At 36.3% G+C, this 22,729-nt stretch overlaps 1 protein-coding gene across 9 annotated transcripts in view; it reads right to left on the bottom strand.

Annotated features, from left to right (window-relative positions):
• Positions 1 to 22,729, bottom strand: part of TPP2 (tripeptidyl peptidase 2) — an 83,354-nt gene that overhangs the window by 23,892 nt on the left and 36,733 nt on the right. For 7 of the 9 annotated variants that reach the window (XM_050766661.1, XM_050766666.1, XM_050766669.1 and 4 more), the window contains 14 exons: positions 21,249 to 21,397; positions 19,610 to 19,725; positions 18,919 to 19,087; positions 18,078 to 18,235; positions 16,995 to 17,071; positions 14,927 to 15,033; positions 11,925 to 12,079; positions 10,614 to 10,730; positions 10,276 to 10,376; positions 8,923 to 9,019; positions 8,002 to 8,139; positions 6,382 to 6,626; positions 6,040 to 6,118; positions 4,092 to 4,130 (listed from right to left, as the gene is read on the bottom strand). In XM_050766661.1, the coding sequence (XP_050622618.1) occupies positions 4,092 to 4,130; positions 6,040 to 6,118; positions 6,382 to 6,626; positions 8,002 to 8,139; positions 8,923 to 9,019; positions 10,276 to 10,376; positions 10,614 to 10,730; positions 11,925 to 12,079; positions 14,927 to 15,033; positions 16,995 to 17,071; positions 18,078 to 18,235; positions 18,919 to 19,087; positions 19,610 to 19,725; positions 21,249 to 21,397 (1,747 nt within the window). The remainder of the gene's footprint in view (positions 1 to 4,091; positions 4,131 to 6,039; positions 6,119 to 6,381; positions 6,627 to 8,001; positions 8,140 to 8,922; positions 9,020 to 10,275; positions 10,377 to 10,613; positions 10,731 to 11,924; positions 12,080 to 14,926; positions 15,034 to 16,994; positions 17,072 to 18,077; positions 18,236 to 18,918; positions 19,088 to 19,609; positions 19,726 to 21,248; positions 21,398 to 22,729) is intronic. The other 2 variants (XM_050766662.1, XM_050766664.1) reach the window with 1 other exon arrangement.

Here is a 22,729-nt window from a genome sequence, read left to right as displayed (position 1 = left end):
TGTCCTTAATTAAGCCATTATTTATTAAGTCAGTTCCTCAATTTCTATCTTTGGGTTTGTATTTAAAATGGTGCTAAATTAAAATACTATATTCATTTTAATTAACAAAGTTCATAAAATTGAAACAAATGTTACCAAAAAGACATTCACTGAAAAAGCTTTACTCTGGTTGAGTAAAAAAATAATATTGCAAGTCCCCACCTCCCTGTAAATAGGATGTTTAGGAGCATATACTACACAAATATTCCCATTTTAACAATTTTCACAAATAAACACAATTTCAGGGTATAAAATGATGTAACAGTAAACCAGGAACTATGGTTGTAGTTCTAATAGTATTCCAACACAAAATAATAACTGCTATCTCCATACTGATTCATTTAAAGCACAGAAAACCACTTTGACATCAGATATAACCATATAAATCCATTCATAGCCACTGGCTGTCATTCTCCCTCTGAGGTCAGGGAGCCAGAACCTGTAAACAAAGTCCTTATGTGAAACATGAGACTGGGAAAAGGAAACAGGTCTACTGCTTGGGCTAGCTCTTTCAGGACCCAGCTGCCTGTCCTTCTCCTCTCCTTCTCAAGGTTCACTCTCTGGGCAGGCACTGCTCTGAGCAAAGCCAAGGTAAGCGCAAAATCTGAGCTGATCTTCTACCAGCAAGTTCTTATGAAAACAGACTGCATCCGTGTCATCAGTACAGTAAAGACAACACATCTAGGAATTGAAGGGGCTAAGTGGCCTCCAATATTTACTTTCTGTTAATATAGCTCCATTTTCCATGGAATTGAGCTTCTCTGCCACCCAGTGTGCTAGAATGAGCGGTCTCCAGTCTTTCTCCCTGAGCTTCCCGCACCTCCTCGCCGTATGAGGGAGAGAGGTCTGCTGCTCTTAGGGAGGCAGCCTGTATGTTGTGAGGCACTTCCTCCTCAGACTCAGAGATATGTGCTATTGTTTTAGTACAGAACAGAGAAAAGAGAATTGAATTTAAAATGAGCCATCTTTAAAATTAATTTAGGATTTACAATGAACTCTAACAAAGACCTATCAAAAGTAGGAAAAAAGATATCCTAGCAACCTTTTAACTATCATTAAAAGCAAAAAAGAGACAAAAAAAGTTTATGATGAATTATCTCATGGAAACAAAAATCAAGGTTTTGTAATCAGCATTTTACGTATTAAATATATCAAATTAACTATAAAAGTTAGTGTAATCCTACAAGATGTTTCAGGACAGGGAATTTTTTTATTAGTAAAAATTATAAACCTGGTAGTTTTAATTTCTAATCAAAAGAAAAATGGCGCTATTTCTCACTTGCTGTATCACAATAATTTCTTCTTTGTGCCAATATTAATATTTTTATGACAATTCTCAAGGGGTTAACGTAGTATCAATTTAATAGAAATAATTTTGTACCTTTAATCTTGAGAAATCTTGATTATGGTTTAAAGAGACAGTCAAGAAGAATCTTCAGAGCAGAAATGCTATGAAGATTTCTCTACAGTACATATTTAATGGTTACGTTTAGAAAAAAAGCATTCCAGCTACTCACGAAGTATTTCAACAGTGTTCAAACTGAACAGTGTTATTTAGAAAGTCAAACTCACCTGCCAAACCAATAACTACTCTCTGGGCAACACAATGCACTGTAAGTTAAATTGTGGTTCCAAATAGCAATTTCTTTAGTTCTTAAAATTATTAGTAACTGAATATTCAAAATTTTAAAAGCTTCACTTACACCATTTTAAAGATGTATATCATATTCGAGTGCTATTTATGATCTGTTAAAAGTGACAATATTCAGGCTGGGTGCAGTGGCTCATGTCTGTAATTCCAGCACTTTGGGAGGCTGAGCCAGTAGGATTGTCTGAAGCCAGGAGTTTTAGACCACCTTGGGCAATAAGACCTCTCTCTACGAAAAGTAAAACTTAGCCAGGCATAGTGGCACATGCCTGTAGTCCCAGCCACTCCAGGGAGGCTGACGTGGGAAGATCACTTGAGCCCAGGAGCTGGAGGCAACAGTGAGCTACGATTGTGCCACTGTAATCTAGCCTGGAGTGTAGAGTGAGACTCTTTAAAAAAAAAAACAAAAAAAGTATATTATTGCATTTTACAAGGAATTTTAAAAAGGGTGACATACTTTTTCAAATCAAGTCACTGAAACCCAGAGAAAAAATCTATTAAGAATTATATACAAAATGCTATTTATCTTCATCAACCGGGAATTATACATGTATTTTTTTCTTCGTAATGTGACTGTAAAACTATAATACTAATTATTTCTAAAATAAGAGCTTTATTGTGTACTTGCATTGAAGACAGAAAGGAAGAAGCAGAGATAACTCTAGCTGCTAAGTTCTTCAAATGAAGCTTTACTAATCATCAAGTAAATGCCTTTCTATTCATTCAATGTTTTCCTAACTATACAATCTAATTCAAACAAAATCTACCAAAACTTGCAAAAGGTCAACTAAAATAAGAAAAATAATTGCTATGGCTTTCGTGGTAAGTGCCTTCTATTTTTAATAGATTCCTAGAGTACCTTTTCCTTGTTCTCTAAAGCAGTGACTTGCAAACTATTTTCACAATGTCCCAAAGATATACACATTAATACATAAAATGAAATCACAATTTTATGAGTCTGATGAACTGACATTTCCTATTTTTTAAAAAATGTTGTTTTTATCCCATTACACGGCCCCCAAATCGGTCAAAACACCCAGGTGAGAAATACTGATCTTTAGATCTTTCTCCAGAAAGATGATTCCTAGTTATCTGTATTTTGTTTGGACAAATTATTTACTATTATGTAATAATATGGACATTTCAGAAGACATCTTAATAAAGGAATTTAAGCTGTTTACAGAATGGTGATTCCCCAGTTCCATATCACTATGAAATAAGAAATATAAAGTTATCTTTTGTTTATACATTAGGACATTACTGATTTTCCCACTGTAAATCTTTCTGTTTAAAAGGAAATCATGAAAATACTGAATGATGTAGCAGGTCTTCACCAGAAAGCGTATTAAATATGCAGTCCCTTTCACACACACACACACACACACACACACACACACACACACACGCATATATTTGTTTTGAGACAGGGTCTCACTTTGTGGCCCAGACTGAAGTGCAGTGGTGCAATCTCAGCTCACCGCAGCCTCCGCCTCCCAGGCTCAAGCGATCTTTCCACCTCAGCCTCCCATAGAGTAGCTGGGACTATAACTGTGTGCCACCACGCCTGGCTAATTTTTGTATTTTTTTGTAGAGATAGGGTTTCACCATGTTGCCCAGGATGGTTTCAAACCCCTGAGCTCAAGGGATCTGCCCAACTTGGCCTCCCAAAGTGCTGGAATTATAGGCATAAGTCACTGTGCCTGGCCCTAAAATATATTTTTAGCAGAAATTTTCTTTTCTGAGTTAAATCTGGCTCCAGCAGTAAATCAAAGATTGCTTAATATGCTGCAGAGAGGCTGATCAGACCACTTAGTAGCGATGGCCTTAAACTCTGTGGTCTTAGCGTAAGCTTTAATTGTCAGTGAACAGTCCTTATTTCTGTTCCTGCTACGTCCATCGCTCTTTCTTGTTTCTGTTCTTTCAGAACCAGAATTGATACAAGAGCAGGGAATAAAGTTCACTTTAAAAAGCTGCAACATTTTATTAATCAAATCACCCAATTTAAAAGTGCTTTTAGACTTTAAAAATAATTAAGCGCTTTAGCTTATATGGCTAAAAAAAAAACTATCACATCCATCTCTCTGTAAAATTGTAAATATGAAAAATTTCAAATATTGTTACTTGTTATCATATCTGTAGCAAGAAATGAATAGCATTAAAATGTCTGTATACACAGAGAAAATGAGTCTTTCAGGAATTTATGGTGGGGAAAAAAAACCCTTTAGAAAAGCAGTATGTCAACAATGCTTGTAAGTAGAGCTAAGAGCACTATACTTCAGAATGCAAAGAAAGGAAACTAAGGGAGACTTACTTAAAAAAAAAAAGGTTTATAATAGTGACAGAAAAAAGTTTAATATGCAAATAAGGCTTTAAGACATCTTTTTTAAGAACTGACAATCAGTACCTTTTTAAATTTTCCTTGTCGTTTTGCTGCAGACTGCCCCTGGGAGTTAGAACGACATTCTGTAAGAAAACATGCATAATCTACACAGGATGGAGACAGAACCTCTGTCTAATTGTCTTTCAGTTTATGTTCCACCTGTGTCACACCACTTAGAAGGCTCAGGTCTGTGATCAAGATGGCACGCTTTTAAAGAAAGCAACATTGCCACTTTCATTTCTTAAATAAGAAAAAGTACTCAAATATGTTATTACTAAGAGTACCTGTCAACTTCTTATTGAAAAATTTAGTAGATCAAAATCCATTACTTATGAAAGCATTTCTTAAAATAGTAAATTTAGTTGATGATCTAATCTGATTAAAGGGTACCACAACAACCCCACAGCCTATGCATTCCTATAAAAAGCAACAAAGTTACTGTGAAAGTCAAAGTGAAGTAAAAGTTACCTTCCCAACTACCAAAAAACAAGAAATGCTAAACCACTGAGAAAAGATTACATAAACAATGTGATGGAAGTTACTATGAACTCAACAGCTTTAAGTTACTGCTTTCTCCCAGGAAAGTCTCCCTTGATAAAGAGCCACCATAGTTAACACCACATATTTGTAATTTAATTTCACAATTGTCTCCTAAAACAATATAGCTGGGAAGTAGTAACTATTTCTGAATTGCTAAAAGCCCATTATTTTACTAATAATGCTTTTCTGTTACACTCTTCACAAGTAAACAGACTCTTCAGAAGTGTCATCTGTCATCTGAATGAAAATTCAGAGCTGAAGCCCAACAGCTGAAGCCCAATAGCTGAAGCAGCTATGCTTCCTGTGAAATGAAATCTACAAAAAAGACTACCAGGGTTTCTTAAATCAGTGCATGTATTAATTGCAAATCATTAACTATTGATTTACTTCAAATTATACTAAAGTATGTATGTATAAACAGTCTAAACTGAAACGAGACCCAAGAAATGTCAGGGTAGGCAACTTTTTCTAAGCACAAACTTCCCCAATTATGCTTCAATGACAGTAAATAAATGGCCTTTGATTCAATACTGACAATAAATATATATAATTCTTAAGATATATGAGATCTACTCATTCTGATAACAGCATTTATGTAGCAGGCTTAGCTCTGTAAGAAGTAATAGTAAAGAGAGATACAAAACTGTTAAGAATGACAACTTTTACTGGCATTGAGCTAAAATGATTTTTATGACAAAAGGTGATAGATCTATATAAACACCATTCTCATAATACATTTTTAATGAAAACACAGAAGGAAAAAACAAAAACAGGTAGGTACTTGTAAAATTGTAACATTTATCTCTAAACAACAATAAGAAACATATTTCTAACAAAAAGCATCATTTTGAAATTAAAAAGCAATACCAAAAGAAGTATCTCATATTTTCCTACTTGGAAACCATGGAACCATGTTTCCATGGTTTCTACATTGGAATCATGTGAAATTCCAATGAGAAAGGTCTGTAGAAGTGTGAAGAAACATGTTTTAGAGTAATAATTGTTCTGACTACTTTTTAAAAGCACCCCAAGATAATCTGATTTATTCCTATGTCCATAATCTTATATTGGTTAAATTTCTATTACATGTTCTAATCTTAAACATCATATTTTTTAAAGCCAATTTTGATTTGTATTTATGTGTTTCACGGGAAGTTCAAGTGTATTAGCCACAGGAGGTAAGACAAGTTCAGGGCCTGAGTACTGCCGGCTTGTGAAAAAGAAGCCTAAATATTTCAAAAGTAGTATACATTTTAAAAGACAACTAAATATTAACTGACCTTCACTAGTAACCTGGGAAAAAAGGATTAAATTTGTTTTCCCAAGAGTATCTTCTCTTTTACCCATTCTGAAATGTAGAATTAATTCTTATCTTTAAAGAAATGGAAATTTTGTAATAGGTAATTTCAGTGTTTAAAAAACTAATACTTACAGCTTTCTTTCCTAGTTCAGTCTTTGACAATGTTAAGGATCCTGCAAGATAGCATCCAGGTCCTGCCCCTTTAGGTATTCTAAACAAGAGAATTCAAAGAGAAAAAAAGCAACAAAAGAGAAAGTTTCACAAAGACAAGTAAGGGGAAAAACATGAAAACAATTCCATATTGAATTCATTCCCATAGCTAAGACTTCAAAAATCAAAGGAAGAAATGACTTCAGCCAAAAAAAAAAAAAAAATGACAACATACTCCAAATTTAGCCTAGATGTCATAAACTTACATTAAAAGGACTACAGTGTATAAGATGGGCAGTAAGTATAAGCAATGTTATCACTTACTTATCGTCAGGTAAGGAAGTAACAAAGAATGGCTGGTTATATTTGGGTGGTAATGTCAAGTTGCTCGATTTCTTCTTCCCTAGAAGTGCAAAACTATGATTTTCATGAATATCTAAGCTCAAGGTATTAGACAATCTATGAGAAACAATAAATGGAAGGTCTTTAAGGCGTTCCAAATCACTGATTTGCTCATGGCGAATTTGCAGTCGAATTGTATAATCTCCTTTCTCCAGTTTCAAAGAATACTAAAAAAGAAAAACAACATTTGGGAAAAGTTAAGTTTAACCAAGTCAATGGAAATCACTGAAAGAGGATACAGTGAAAGTTGCCATTCACAGACTTGCTTATAATATGTGAGGTACAGTGCAAGGCACTATCCAGACTTTCATATACACACAAAGTCCCTAGTATGCTGGTCAGCAGACAGGACCAGGGACATCAAGTGACTTGCCTAACATCACACAGAGTAAAGTATAAGAGAGCTGGAGTCAGGTCTGACTTCAAAGCCCTTATTCTTTCCAAAAATATTAGCAAAATTGGGGCACCACAGAATATCTAAGACAAATACACACACGTAACTTATGACTACTGGTAATCCTTATTTACTTTTAGAGACGGGGACTCGCTATGTTGCCCAGGCTGAAGTGCAGTGGCTGTTAACTGGTGCAATCATAGTGCACCATAGCCTAGAGCTCCCGGGCTCAAGCGATCCTCCCATCTCAGCTTCCTGAGTAGATGGGATCACAGACATGTGCCACCATGCCCAGCTGATCTTCAAATTACAACCAAAATGTCACTCCTTTATTACAGACTTGAAACAAACAGGAAACCAATAGAGATCAAGGAATACAAGTTCATTACCCAGGTAACAGGTTCAAAAGGATGAGATGCTGTATCCTGTGTCAGCCACTTTTTCTGAGATTTAAAAAGTAACCAAAGTAATAGCACTGCAGTAGGCCATTCTGTAATGAGATGTGACTGCTACTTGCTTTGAGGAAAATAGATTATCACTCCTTTAACAACGAATTGAAAAAAATCTCCATAAATTATTTTCATTTGTCAGCATAAAATTATACATGTTACAGGAAATGTCTCATTTCTTTGCAGTAATCTCTAAGGGATAAAATATCTATAAATTATGTGATTTTTCTCTTCAATAAAACAGCACAAAGCATAGTGCCTGGTATGTAGTAAGTGCTCATTACAGAGTTGTCCAGTAGGGTAGCAAATTTAAAAGTACAAATGAACCGAAGACACGTGGCCACTGCTGCAGTGCTCTCTTTAGCCCCCTCAGACTTAGGATCATTTCAAGAGGTTCACGTATCTTTGATGTATGCTTTGATCTACCTTCAGGTAGGTAGAATCAGTGTATAGGACACACCAAAAGTTATGCTGGCCAACTTGGCAAGCTTCACCTTTGTCCTCCTCTAATTCAGCACAACTACATGGTGAAAGAGTTGACACAATCTGTTCCTCACCAACTACAACAAACAACAGGCTCTTATGGTTTGTGAAAGTACTAAATGCAAAGCTATCATTTTCTTTTTTTAAAGTATGAACGTTACCATAACAAGAAACCAGGATTTTGTTAGTTCAGGAATGAGCTTCTGTATTTTATACCTGATGTGGATAGGCATCACCTGAACCCATCTGTCTTTTGTTCTGGTCAAAAATAATCCACAGTTGGCTGTCAAATTCAGATTCATATAATAGTTCGCAAAGTAGTGGGCAGCTTGGAGTTACTTCCCCACTCTTGGGCTATTAAAAAAAAAAAAAAAAGGATTACTTTGCATGATTTGCATATAATTTCTGATACAAATTTTTAATATTGTTATTGACATGAGACTTTTTCATTTAAAAATGAAAAGTACTTGTGGCAAAAAATTTTGAAAATATAGAACACATAGTATTTTGGCACTTATAAAAGTCACTGCTCTCTTACAAACTTTTGAAAACACACACCTGGCTATGTGTATTCATTAATAAAGCAATATATACATATTTCAGGACCTCTAATTACTTTATAAAACTGTAATCTGAAAACTCACTGAAACCAATTCATTTCCCTAACATTATAACCAAACTGATGTGTGTTTCAGTAACAGTTTTATTGAAATCTCATTGATCCAGCATTTACACTGGCCTCCATTACTTCCGCCACCCATTCCACCTGGGAGCTACTCTGATCTTTTCCTGTTCCAGTGCCTTCTTCACAGAAAGCAATCAGGCCCAGCACCATCATCAGAAGACAGATGGTATTTCTGAGCCTTCTAATCATCCCTGGGTCAGATGGACAGTGATCAGTGATTTTATCAACTAAGGCTCAAGGTTAGGTCACCACTCAATTACATTTTGTGACTTTACGACTGAATGGTATTTAATTACAAATTATAATTTCCTAAAGAGTAATTCCAAATTAACCAATGTTAATCACTTGATTCTGTTTTATATATATACACCATATACACTGTCCTTCCATTTTTGATTTTATGAATCATAAATAAAACACAAAAGTTCATTCTTTACTAGGCAAACACTTACTTGATGAAAGTTATATGTCAGGACCATCTCATAAAGTTGACGGTTATTTGGCAAAACATCTCTTGATCCTAAAGGTTTTGTTTTTGCACTCACTGGGCTGTAATGAGGAAACTACATAACTGGTTTGATTCAAGAGTTCATTGAAACAGACAAAACCATAAGCAACAAAATCTGTAACATACTGCAAAAAGTGACAGATGAACCTTCCTGAGAGCTATCCTTTTCAGTATACTCTACAATATTTTAACCATTAACTTACATAATTCTTTGATTGAATCATATCAATACATACAGTTTAAATTTTGCAATAAATATTACAAAGGCAATCTTTTCATGGCAAAAACATTTTCAAATACCAACAAATACCTCTTAACACAACCAAATCCCAACACTAGGGTGACAACTAAAAGTGTTGTAAAACAGGTTCTGATTTGTACTCCTTGTGCAAACTATTGACAGTACTGTGTTGTGCACAGCACAGACCTCCCCAGGCCCCGGGTGCTCACCAGATAGCAGGTGCCACACTCAGCCCTCCTCCTGGCCGAGGGAATGGTATTTTATATTTTTAGTAGTCCTCTGAAGGAAGCTGCTAACGTTCAGATTTTATAAAGGAGAAAACTGACACTGAAAAGCACGTTTTAAATATAGTTTAAAATGTCAGTGAAACATAATCTACTCCTTTAAATTTAGCTCCAATTTTTTAGATTTAGGAAGACAACATTAGAATGATATAAATTGGATCTATCTTCAAAGTTGTATGTTTTAATTTTTATTGATAATTCTAGGAAGCGGTGTATCTTTAGACATTACCGTGTCACTGACTATTGTCCCTAAATGGTTATTTTAATGCACTTATGACTAGGCTGCATGCTGATGAGCAACAGAAACCAGGTATCTTTATAACACAGTGAGTATGTGAACACAGGTCACAGTGCCCTGCTTTTGTAAGGGGAGGTACTGAGGCACAAATAGCAGGCTACAGTACTTAAGTTTCTACCATTCAATAAAAATTTCAGTATTGCAGTTTCTACAAATGATTGCATTAGGACTCACAAAATAATATCAGAGAGAATGTTAACTTGCTATTTTACGGCAAGAAATAAAAAGGTGAATGTCCACTGATGCTAACTAGTCATGACAGGGATCGGCTATCCACCATCTTTGACTTTGCTGGTCAGGTGGGACAGTGAGGCTGGAAGCTGATACTGGGACTGCCTTGCAGAGATCGGCAAGGATAAAATTCTCACCTCTAGCATGCAGATGGGTTAAAAAAAAAAGGCTCTTTTTTCAGAGTGTAAGAGATCCCCCCAATCTCTATTCAATATTTGTAGTCCCTAAAACATTGAATGATACCGTAGTGTTTGGACCCAGTTCTTCAAAGTTATGCAGGGAGCCAGATCTTCATATTTCAAGGAGGACTGAACATCAAAACGGTTGATTCCTTCCGACGCATGCTACAAAGGATATTTGTCAAATTACTTTCTCAAACTTTACGAAAAATAAGCAATATTTTGTACCTAAAATAAATGTGTCTAATATAAAGTTTGTAAGTACCCACACACAAAGCCTACTATTATCTTCAGAACCACAGGTAATTTCCCCTCATTAAAGTTTAAATCTAACCAATGAAATTACTCTCCAATAACACAAGTAACTGACATTAAAAATCATGAAAATGTTATGGAACTTACAATGTTTAACTGAGGAGCAGTACACACTATCCCATGGAAAGAAATGGTATAATCAATGTTGACATCACTGAGACTTGCCCACCAACGAGCAATGCAAAATTCAATTGCTTTTCCACCCTGCAAATAAAAGTAAATAAAATATATCTCTTATTTTTCTCAAATTACAGAATATAAATACTAGCTGTTTCAGAGCAATTCCATGTTTTCAAACTTTTCCTATTTGTAGCAAGAAAACTCAAAAATTTGAACAGCTATGCTAAGAGTTAGACAAATCATTTGCATGTATATTTGCAAAGATATGGTGCAAGTATTTAAATATACATAGTTATTTACTCATAACCCTATGCTTCTTGTCATAAAAGATCCTAGGCAGCTTCTGAAAGCACATATAATAAAGCAAATGTGATCTGATTACTTCAAAGTGAAATAAAAAATTAGGACCAAAAGAAAAATAATCAAGCATAATGACACAAGAAAGATACTACAACTTTGTAAGGTATACTCAATAGGCACAGTTGAGTTTGGGCTCAAAGCTGCCTGGCAGCTAAAACAAAATGACATTACGGTCATTTACATCTTTCTCCCTGTTAAAAAACAAAGATAAGAAAAGAAAAAAAAAATTGCTCTTAGCACTGAGTTTTAAAGTACGTTTTCTAGCAATCAGTGAATTTAAAAGTTTAAAAAGATGAATCATGCAACACTGATCCATGGAAGAACACAAGTGAAAAGTAACCAGAAACAAAGAGATACTGCAAAAATCCCACAACCAACTGAAAACACAAAGGAGCGAGTTGAAGGAAGAACATCAGTACTCTTCCTTCTGTGGAAGAAAGACTAGTCATCGTTTCCAACACCACAGATAAGAATGTAGTGCTGCCATCATTTGAGATAACTTAGACATGAAGCAGTAGCAGTCTTCCTCTAATGTAAATTAGCCTCATAGCTTCTTAACAACACAGCATTAGTAAAATAACTTAAGTGACATGCAAACAAGTCTTAAAGAAATTAATCTACTGTACAACAAAGAATAATCTAAATCAGGGTCCAAACTACAAGACACCAGAATCTACCAGACTAGTATGTTTCTTTGATTAAACTATTCAAGAATTACAGAGATAATTACCTCTAACTTGATTTCAAGTACCCTAATTAGATTTTCTATCTTCCTACTTCATTTTCTTTGGCATTAAAAAATATATTATCCCAATGTGCTAAATACAAAATATAAAATCAAATGCAAATACTTAGTCTTAGCCCATACCAAAAAGGCAAATAAATTGTTTTAGGATTATAAACTGTAGTTAAACTTACTAGGACAGGAAAAGCTTCAGTCAGTGTTCCTTTCTCTGGAAGAGAACAAAACTTATAGAATTCATGGCTTCGATATGCTCTTTGCTTCACAAGCTGGACTGCATGAAGAACAAACTTTGCTGACACCTCAGAAGAACATGAACACACTGTCACTTCTAAAATGAGAAAGAAAGAAGCAAAGCTTTAAACTTATAAGACCTAAAATTGACATAAAGTGGCTTTAATAATGCCCACTTAGGGAATAATTCCCATGTAGGGAATTAATAGGAATCAAAAATAAAATGATACACTCAAATCTGCATATTTTCATAAAAACAAATAATCAATAAAATATTAATAAAGTTAGAGGAGTAGAAGATTTTCTATGGGAAAGAAAGAAACTGGTATTAAAATGAACCAATATCATGATGCTGTAAACACCTGGAAACAGCAGGCTGTCCACAGATGCATACACAGTTATATTAATTGGGTACCTTTTAAAATCCCTCCTCGTTTTAGCTGCAAACCAATCAATTCCAGATAAAGGTAGGTAGGTTATATTTTTGGAAACCTTTATTTGTTATCATGCCTCAATTCCTCATTGATAACTCTTCCTAATCTCTCTTCTTGGTCTACTTGCGTGCTGTGTGCTTCCACAAAGCCTGGCAGGACTACACAGGCTTAACTTTACCCTGAGGCAGCGCTGGAGGTAAGCCAAGATCACCACAATGCCAGATTGGCAGCTTCTCTAAAGAATACCCAAGCTAATTCAAGGGAACTGAAGCAAGGCGCAATCCCGTGGCTGACAAAACCAAGTGGGCACAGAGCTCTCAGGACCTAGTCATTTGCCAAGAATACAAAATCTAGTGTTATGACAATATTTCTAATTATTTGAAATAAAACTAAGACTGTTAAATGCTCTGAACTACTTGCATTCTAGATCACTGGATAATTTTTATTCAAAAAACAAATTCTTTCCAATACCGACCTAAACCAATCATAAATCAGTGCCATTTATCACTAAACAAATACCCAATTCAGTATTATAGATTTGTATTCTTTAATTTACTAGTGCACAGGTTACCAGAGCCTGGAGCTGTACAACTCCAAGGGGCCCTATGAGAATGGTACCCCAGAAATGTTGAACACAGCAACTCTGAGTCCACTCCCTAGAAGTACTGTCAAGTGTGAGCGAAATCCCAACGAAGACAAGCTATGTATCAAGTACTCTATAAAATCCCTGATCCTTACAACAGACTAACAACTATATTTATAGTTGAAACAGAAGTTCAGAAAATTTAGAAACCTGCCTTCAGGTAACCATTAGTGTATGGCAGAGTGTGGATCCAAACTCAGACTTCTCAATTTCCAAAGCCCATGGCCTTGCCGCTACTCTGTGCTGTCTCCCTCTAATCCAGTTCTCTTAACTACAATGTCTTGGACTAGATGCTTTTAAGGCCTCTGGAAGCAGGGTCCTTGTCTAAGTAGCTCACCACCTTAGCCCGTTGAAAAGGGCCTGGCACACAGATGGTACAGAAAAATATGCTTAATGAACGAGTCTAGTACAACCCCTGATTATCCTTAGAAGCCTCTCAATGCTGCAATAGCTCCATTATAACCCAGTACGCAAATTAACAGGCAATATTGGGTACTGTTCAATTCATTGCTTTAGCTCTCAGCTTTTGCTATTATTTTGCCCTTACCTAGTTACATAAAACAAGGAAAGTCTTGTATTTCCTGTGCTACCAGGTAACAAACAGATGGACTGCATACAGATAGATGACCACAAGATGGTATGGGGAATCAAATACAACCAGTTATTCCCAAACCAGGTCATACATGTGTGGTATCAATATTGCATTTTCAATAAAGTCTCAGATGTAAATATATTTGTACTTTCATACAAGTACAAAAAACACACTCCGGAGTAAAATACAAGCCATTTTTACTAATGACACCTATCTACCTTATAGGGTTCTGATGGGACTAGACAAGATAATCTCTGTAAAGTGCTTAGCAGAGAGGCCAAATCCAAGAAGTATCAACAATGCTGGCTGCTAATTTAAATTGGGTGACACTTGCTTGACTGCCCATATTTGCTTCCTTCTACCAATGTGAGTGAGCTCTGACAATTGACACACCCCTCCATACTGACTGTTAAATTGTAAATTTAGGACATATAACTTGTGAAGGAAAATATGGTATACCCACAGCTCTTGTATAAAAGAATGACATGAGCACTCTCACAGGACTATAACATGTTAATTCAAGAGCTTTGTGTTAGGCAATCATTTACTCTCAACATTTCAGAGACACTGAAGTGAAAATCTCTCATAAACAGAGCTTCAAAGATTTAAAAGCTCTATTTCTAAAATTGTAAGAGTTTAACAGTTTGAGGTTTAAGCAACGCTGCATTGTTTAAACTGATTTGTAGTATTTTAAAAATTAGGCGGGGCGCAGTGGCTCATGCCTGTAATCCCAGCACTTTGGGAGGACGAGGCGGGTGTCTCATGAGGTGAAGAGATCGAGACCACCCTGGCCAACATGGTGAAACCTCGTCTCTACTAAAAACACAAAAATTAGCCGGGCGTGGTGGCGCACGCCTATTAGTCCAAGCTACTTGGGAGGCTGAGGAAGAAGAATCGTTTGAACCAGGGAGGTAGAGTTCGCAGTGAGCCAAGATCATGCCACTGCACTCCAGCCTGGCAACAGAGTGAGACTCCATCTTAAAAAAGAAAAAAAAAAAATTACTACCAGATAAGGCATTATTCTAAACTAAGCTCAAACCTTAAATACTAAAAACATCTTAAGATGCCTTAATTTGCTGTATGGGCCAATGCAAAATATTATTAGATCTTAAAAACGTTTTGAACTTTACAGAAAGTCTAAGGTGCCCAAATATATATATATTAGTACCATTAGTACCAGGGAAATACATGTTACAGATAAATGAACCTCATATAGCTATAGTCATTAGAATGTAAACAGAGATAAGTGGTCACGTGGATTTTAATTTTACCTACCAGCCCATGTTGCACCCTCAGGAACCTCAATAAAATGCCTTCGAATTTGGCCAGGTTTAAAGTGTACATCTGTAAAGGCTAGATCGTAATGTGATGATTCATTTACTCTGAAAATTAATAAAAATAATTAAATGTATATATTTATTATAAGACCACAGATACTCTGGATTTTATTGGATAAATGCAAAATTTATCCAATTCATTAGAAATAAACACAGGGACTTAGAAGCTGGTTACAAAACAGTATGTACAATATTATTCAACTTCTGTAGTAGGTTAGCAGAGACAACCTCTGAATAGCAGAGTACAGATGATTCTATTTTTTGTCTATTTTACGATTTTTAAGATACATTCACACACACTATTTAAAAAGCATTCTCTTTTTTGTTAAAGGCATTCTACAACATTCACAGAATTTTCCAATTACCAGATTCTAAACTACAGTGAGTCCTAGATATTAAAATCAGTGACAAAGTTTTATGTCACTGATATTATAGCTATGAGACTAATGTTAAATTAAGCTCCTCCTGTAGCTTCAAAACACTCCCATGATGTAAAACAGTAAAGAAAAGGCAAACTACTTTCAAAGTATTTTTGTAAGAAATCAATGAAACAAAGTTTAAATTCATAACTACCCACCATGGAAACAAATTTTATGCTAGCGACAAATTCTTGTCAGTAGGACAGTTAAGTGAGTGCCTACGACATATGAGGCCCTGTTATTAGGAGCTAGAAAAGGTAACAAAGAAGAAAATATGATTCTTTACCCTAGACAGTCTAGCATGGAGAGAATCATCATCAGAGACATTTAACATAAGATGCTCCAGATAGACAGGAAGAGTTAGGGAGCCTGGGAAGCTTCCTGAAGGAGATTGCGTGGCAGCTGACTCCTGAAGGTCTTACATATTACCTTGTCTAAATTACTACTGGATTTTGAGGGAATATACGGCTGAGAATTTAACTGCTGCACAATTTTCCCATGTGTACACCACTTTTTAAATTTATTCTCCTCAATTTCGTCCTGTTTCTCATGGGCAGGTATCTGTTGCATACTTAATATTTACCAGAGTAACTAACAGAACTGTTAAAGTTTAGAATTTCCACTTGGCTTCCAGTACTCTCACAATCTCAATCTCACCTTCATCCACTAGATAATTTATTTCATACATCCTGTATAACAGTAGTCCCTGTGCCTTCAGTGGGCTCACAGTCAAATAGTGTAAGTTAAATAAAAAATTACAAAATATTGGCTGAAGTCTGTTCAGGGGCATGTAAAATGTGCCACGAAGCAGAAAGAAGGGACTCCCTTCACCCAGGGATGACCAGGAATGCACTTGGTCATTAACTGAAGAGACAGGAAACTGAAACCAAGTTATCAGCTGTGTACATGCACAAATCCTGAGAAACCTGGAGTGCCAAAATCAGTGAATTGGCCAAAATGTGTAATTTGGTGTACGGAAAGGCAGGAAACACTGTCTACAGCTATAACTGTGAGGGAGATTGTGTGCTATTTTAAGGAGCTTGAACTTGATCCTTGGAGGTGCCACTGATATATTTTAAGCAGGAAGTAATATAATCTGCTGATTTTTTCCTTGGTTCCTGGGGAATAAGATGGAAAGTTAAGACTTTCTTAACTTCTGTTTCTACAGTAGATAACTAGAAAAGTGGGAGCATTAAGAGAAGAGAGTAAATCCCAAACATGAGGGAGACAAAAAGGGCAGGAATGGAGGTGAATCAAGTAATATTGTCAAATATTGCAGTGGGATCAGATCAGATGAAGGCTGGGTTAGCCTCTGAACTGGGCAATACAGAGCTCAGAGTGACTCTGGTGGAAACAGTTTTGATGTAGAGGCAGGGGAGATGCCAGGTGCCATCAGTTACTCTCAGAGTGCACAAGAGACAGCATGGCTGACTACATGACACCTAAAAATGCTAGTTGGGAGCAGAACTAAGACAAAATCCCCACTACCGGTTCTGTATTAGTGATCCCTTAAAAGTTCACAAGACTCCATGAATAGCCATTAAAATCTTAGAAGTAACAGTAAGCTGTGAGTAACCTGTTACTTACTTGGCTGCTATAACTGCAGTGATGGGAACTCGGAAGAGCGGACCTGCGTTAGGGGATGCTATATCATAGCCACATACCTTGAAAAAAGAATTGGTAAGTTTCAGTATCCATAAACAAACGTTTAAAAGGGGGGGAAGAGGTCTAAACTATTGACAGAATAAATCAATCTACTCTTAATATGTCAAGGTCTTAACCACAGGCTGACACCAGTTTCCTGACACTAGCTCACATAATTAATAGCAAACAGTCCAAACAAATGTATAGCAACATTTGACTAGTTCAAATGGGAAAATGAGACGTCAAGTACAAAGTAAGTGCATTTTAATTACTCCCAACTGAAAATTAGCTCAAACTAGTACTATAGATAACTTTAGATGTGGAGACACTCTTGTGATACTATTCTATGCCTGGTTTACAACTATTTGTTTAACAGATGCTTTCTTCATCTGAGTACTAAAAGGTATAACTAGCTGGGTGTGGTGGTTCACACCTGTAATCCCAATGCTCTGGGAGGCCAAGGCAGGAGGATCACTTGAGGCCAAGAGTTTAAGACAAGCCTGGGCAACATAGAGAGATCCCATCTTTACAAAAATAAAAAAATTTAGCCAGGCTTGGTGGTGCACGCCACTAGTCCTAGCTACTCAGGAGGCTAAGGTGGGAGTATCCCTTGAGCCCAAGAGTTCAAGGCTGCAGTGAACTACGATCACACCACTGTACTCCAGCTTGGGCAACAGAGCAAGACTCTGTCTCTTAAAACCACAACAACAAAAAACAACAAGAAGAAGAAGTAACTGCAGCTTTGTGTAGCTGACAAAAGACCAGTTAGAGGAAGACCTAATTGAAAGGTTCTGCTGTACCTCTTCTTTCTTTCTACTTATTCATACAAGGACAAAAGATATTCTTTAGAAACTTCACTGCTTAAATGAATACAGACACACCAGAAGAACTGCATAACCTGGCAGGTGGATAGGTCTAGCTATTTCTTAGCAAGAAAGCAATACATTGCAAATATTCTTTGGATTTTTTTTAACCTTTTAAACATTTTAAAGAGTGAAGAAAGTAAAATTGAAGATACATCAATACCTCTGTATAATGCAATCCTTCTCTTAAGCCCCTGGGATCCACACGTATGTTTATGTGTCTACATTGATTCATGAGTTCCAAATGGCTAGGACACTGAACCCAAGATGAATTTGAAGTCAGAGCTAAATGAAGCTGAAGGGATATTTTTTCAGAGTTTTCTGGCATGAAAAAGACCAAAAATTAAAGATGAGTATTTTTTTCTTTTTAAAAATGTTGCATCTTCCCAAATAAATTTAGCAACTTAGTTTGGTTGGCGGTAAAATGCATCCAAAACACAGCTTAAATAAAACAGTCAAACAATCTTCCTTACAATTTAGATTATTCATGATTCATTTATACTTTCACCAAGCACTGGTATGACCTTAAAATAAAGAGTTTAAGTGAATGTTTTCATTACTGCACACAGGTAATAGTATTCAACTGAAATGAAGACAGCCAGATAATAGTGATGACTATTTTTTTTCACACCTAATCAAGCTGCAATTCTCCTAGAGTGCTTCTACTTCTCATTCTTCAACTGAAAGCTCTCTCTTATACCTAAGCAGGTAAAGTGGAAAAGGAATTTGATGTTTTATCATCCACAATTTAATAAAGCTGCGGGTCACTGAGGCTCATTCTACTGTTTTCTTTGGTAGTTTAAGATGCTAACTAAATTGCCATTGTACAAGGACCCCAAATTGCTCTAATATTTTCTCTTATGACTATAAGATTTAAAATAATCATACTGGCAATTCATGTATTCTCTTCATAACACTGGCCCAAACAGCAATTCTTTATTATGATACCACTCATTCAAATAGCAAATGTGAATACTTCAGCTTACTGCCAGCCTATTACTGACCTGTGTTCTCTGGAAATACAGGTTCAATGCCAACGCCATGATCTGAAGGTGCAGCCACCTGAACAGGATCTCGGAGGTAGATGCCACGGTTATTTCCAACAGTAACAGTAAAACCTAATTTATTAGCAAATGATGTATTCTGAACGAGGTAGTCATAGGCTTTATCAACCTAGTGAAAAGAATATACATGGTAAGATATAAACAGTTGGGTCAAAAAATATTTTGTTGCAAATTACCAATCAATTTGATTTCAGTTGTAAAACAAATAGTGTTTATATTCACTTCTCAAAACTACCTGGTACCCCAACTAAGAGGATAATTCTACATTTTTAGAAACAATACCAGTCACATCTTCCACTCCACCCTATTCACACTGTTATTCTCAAGTGACCAAATTTAGGAACTAATCCCTATGCCATTATGATTGGACAGTTTTTGACCTCGATTTCTTTGCTTTGAATTTCTAACCTCTACATGGCCTCCATCTACTACATTTCCTGATCTTAGTGCAATAGATTTGTCTTAACTACAAAATTTGTTTGTGTATCCTTTTTGCTTAGAGTTATATGGCCATATAATCTATAATTCAGATACACTGAATCGTTGTTATAAAATGAAATATTACCCAATAATACCTAAGATATTATCTTAATGATACTTTACAACCCATTTTTCATATAGGCAACAATACCTGAATAATACCATGTCCTTGAGCAAATACTTCTATATTGTCAGCCTTCACTGCAGTGTTTTCTAGAGCTCTTCTGACTGAATGAACTGTGTAGTCAATGTTATTAGCTTTCAGACCTAAAATTAAGAAACAAAAACAAGTAGTGTAGCACTCACTATCTGAAACCTTAGCCGCCCAACAGTATGATCACCTGTAGACTCTCTGGTTTTAATGTCTTGTGTTTTAACACTCATTTTAAAATCTTTTTTGAAGACCTGAACTAAACAATCTGACTCAAACTGCTTGCATCATATGAAGGTTTTATTCCACAAAAATCACGTGTTCTCATTATGTGGTGGGCAGAGACTCTGGTGTGGGTTTTGTACCGTAATATAAATGTACAAAGCAGACACCGAAAGGCATGTGAATGACATTTTCTTTAAAACACTGCTGGGTTAAACTAAACAAGATGGCTGTTGGCGTTATAAGCCCCAGGGGAACTCAAGCAAAAAAGATGCTGAGGTCTCAAGACAGACCAATAAAATCAGAATCTCTGAGGACTGTCCCAGAGATTGCTATTTATTAAACACCTCTCAGATGATTCTAGGGTACAGCCAGGTTGGGAATTACTGTTTTATGGGAAGAATATGGAGGCCACCAATTCGTAAGATGAGTGCTGTATCATTCTTGTCCTCTCCAGAGCTCATCAAACATACATACATCGATGATACTGTCAGACACAACGCAAGCATGGAAACACTATGAAGTTATAACAGCAAATCAAGGAAATGACCAGTTTTGTGAGAATCTAAAAAAGGTGAAGCTCCATCAGAGGAACTGACATATGAGCCGCCTCTTAGAGAACGTATAGGAGTGTTCAAGGCCACAACATGGCAGAAAGGAGTACACCCAAAGATGGAGGCCAAGAGGCCTTGAAATATCTGGTGAGGCTGAAGAGAACTAGAAAGAGGGTCATGTTAGGATCCATCCTAAGAGTGTGGGCTCAACCTAGAAAAGGATGGTAGCACTTGACAGTGGTATATCATCACAGGTTTATGCTGGTAGCACCAGTGTGGACAGGCCATGCTGAGGAGATGTGGTCAGCAGAAGAAACTGTGGTGTGGGTCAGAAAAGGGGTGAAGAAAGGAGGCAGAGGAGAGACAACTTAAAGAGGGACATTTCTGTGGAGGGAGTTTCATAGCAGCCTGGCTACCCTAAATGTGAGTCCTGGCTAAACCCAGTGTCACTCTATTTAATCCTGGGCACCACTCTAGAAACCCCTCCTTCTCTTTCTACCTCATTTTGCTCACAGTATCCATTAACTTCTAACACGCAACATCTAGTTTTTTATTTTGTTCAAAGTCTGTTTATCCCAACCATAATATATATGATATAAACTCCACATAAGCAGGTAGTTTTGATGCTTTGTTCACTAATTTAGCCCCGGAGCTAAAATACTGCTTGATAGTCGTTAACAAATATACTACTGAATGAATAAATACACATTCAAATTGTCATTATCACATAAGTTATTTGTTACCTTAAATTCTACTTTGTGCCAAGGGAATTATCAATTCTACCACATGTTCTTACCATGAGAGCTTCAGAAAACAAAAATATCTGTCTGCAATAATGTAAGGACAATAAGGAACATGCTTACCTGAAAGGATCAGGGCAATGCCTCCACATGCATTGGGGGAAGACATAGATGTTCCATTCATTAGCTGCGTCCCTCTCAATGTCCAGTTAGGAACAGAAGCAATGGCTCCTCCTGGTGCACTGATACTCACACCAAGGGCCCCGTCAGCACTAAATGAAAAGCCATTGAAGTTTGCTTAGGATGGTGAAAGCTCAACATAACACGGGCATTTTTAAGACAGCCACTGGTTAAATCCAATAGTATAACACTGTGTACTAACTGCACTCATTACAAATAATGACAAAGATATTATTATGAAGAATCAATGGGGGAAAAACACCCAGCATAGCCATTTTCCCATAGGCAGCATTTATTTTTTCCTTATAAGCGTACAGAAATGTCCGTGTGTATATACATATCTGGGCATGTGTGACAGGCCATAGTGTCAGGTATATTTAGAGAGATGAAACAAATGTCACTGTTCTGACTCTTTGATGAATGTACTTCTCTCTTATCTGTAATAAGAAACTTTCCTTTTGTTTAACGTCTAATATAGCACTGTACAATAGAAATATAATGTGGGCCATATAAATTAACATTTTCTATAAGCCACATAAAAAAAGCTAACAAGACACTAATGCAATTAATTTTAATACGTTTAACTAGACATAGCAAAAATATTAGCATTTCAACATGTAATTAATAGAAAAAAAAGAAAAATGAATTCATTTACATTTTTTTTTGTACCAAGTCTTTGAAATCTGGTGTACATTTTATACTTACAGCACATGTCAATGCAGACTAACCTCACGTCCCTGATTGCTGCAATACTGGATAGCTCATGTCTAACAGGACTGCCCAGCTGACAGCTTCAACCAAGCAAAGTCTGATGAATTAAAGCCCTTAGAATTCATAACCACATTATCATCCAACAAGGCTCTGTTCTCTGCCCCAAGTAAAGAAGGAATGGCACAGAATAGCACACTACTTCCACCTTCCTGGCAAAGTGGCCATACATTCCCCCACAGAGGCTGCCAGACTCTCCTTATACCAATCTCCCAACTGAGTGAACGATTTTACTCGGGTAAAAACACTAGGGCAATTTGGCTTTACATTTTTATAGAGAACTGAAAGCAATACATATATATTCCTCTTGAAATCGGCTGATGGCACCTCTTTTAGGAAATATCTTAGAACGATTATTATTAGGGAAATATCTGTTGACCTGTGAAGATGTTCACGATGTAATACTGAATGACAAGTAGGTTACAAAAGTGCCTGAACAGTGTCATCTCCCACTAATTCATGGGAGAATGACTAAAAGGATGTTCATCAAAATGTCACCTGTACATATCACAGATAACAAGGTTTAGGGTGATTTTCTACCTTCTTGTTTGCACTGTATTGACTAATGGTATTCAAAATGAGCATTGGTATTTGATAGCATTAGAAAAAATAACTGGAAAGAATCATGAATTCTGACTACTTATTGCTCTTTACTA

The sequence above is a fragment of the Macaca thibetana genome, chromosome 17 (assembly GCF_024542745.1).
Source record: "Macaca thibetana thibetana isolate TM-01 chromosome 17, ASM2454274v1, whole genome shotgun sequence".
Taxonomy (NCBI): domain Eukaryota; kingdom Metazoa; phylum Chordata; class Mammalia; order Primates; family Cercopithecidae; genus Macaca; species Macaca thibetana.
The sequence above is the reverse complement of the archived record's forward strand: the minus strand, read 5'-3'. Positions and strand labels throughout refer to the sequence as shown.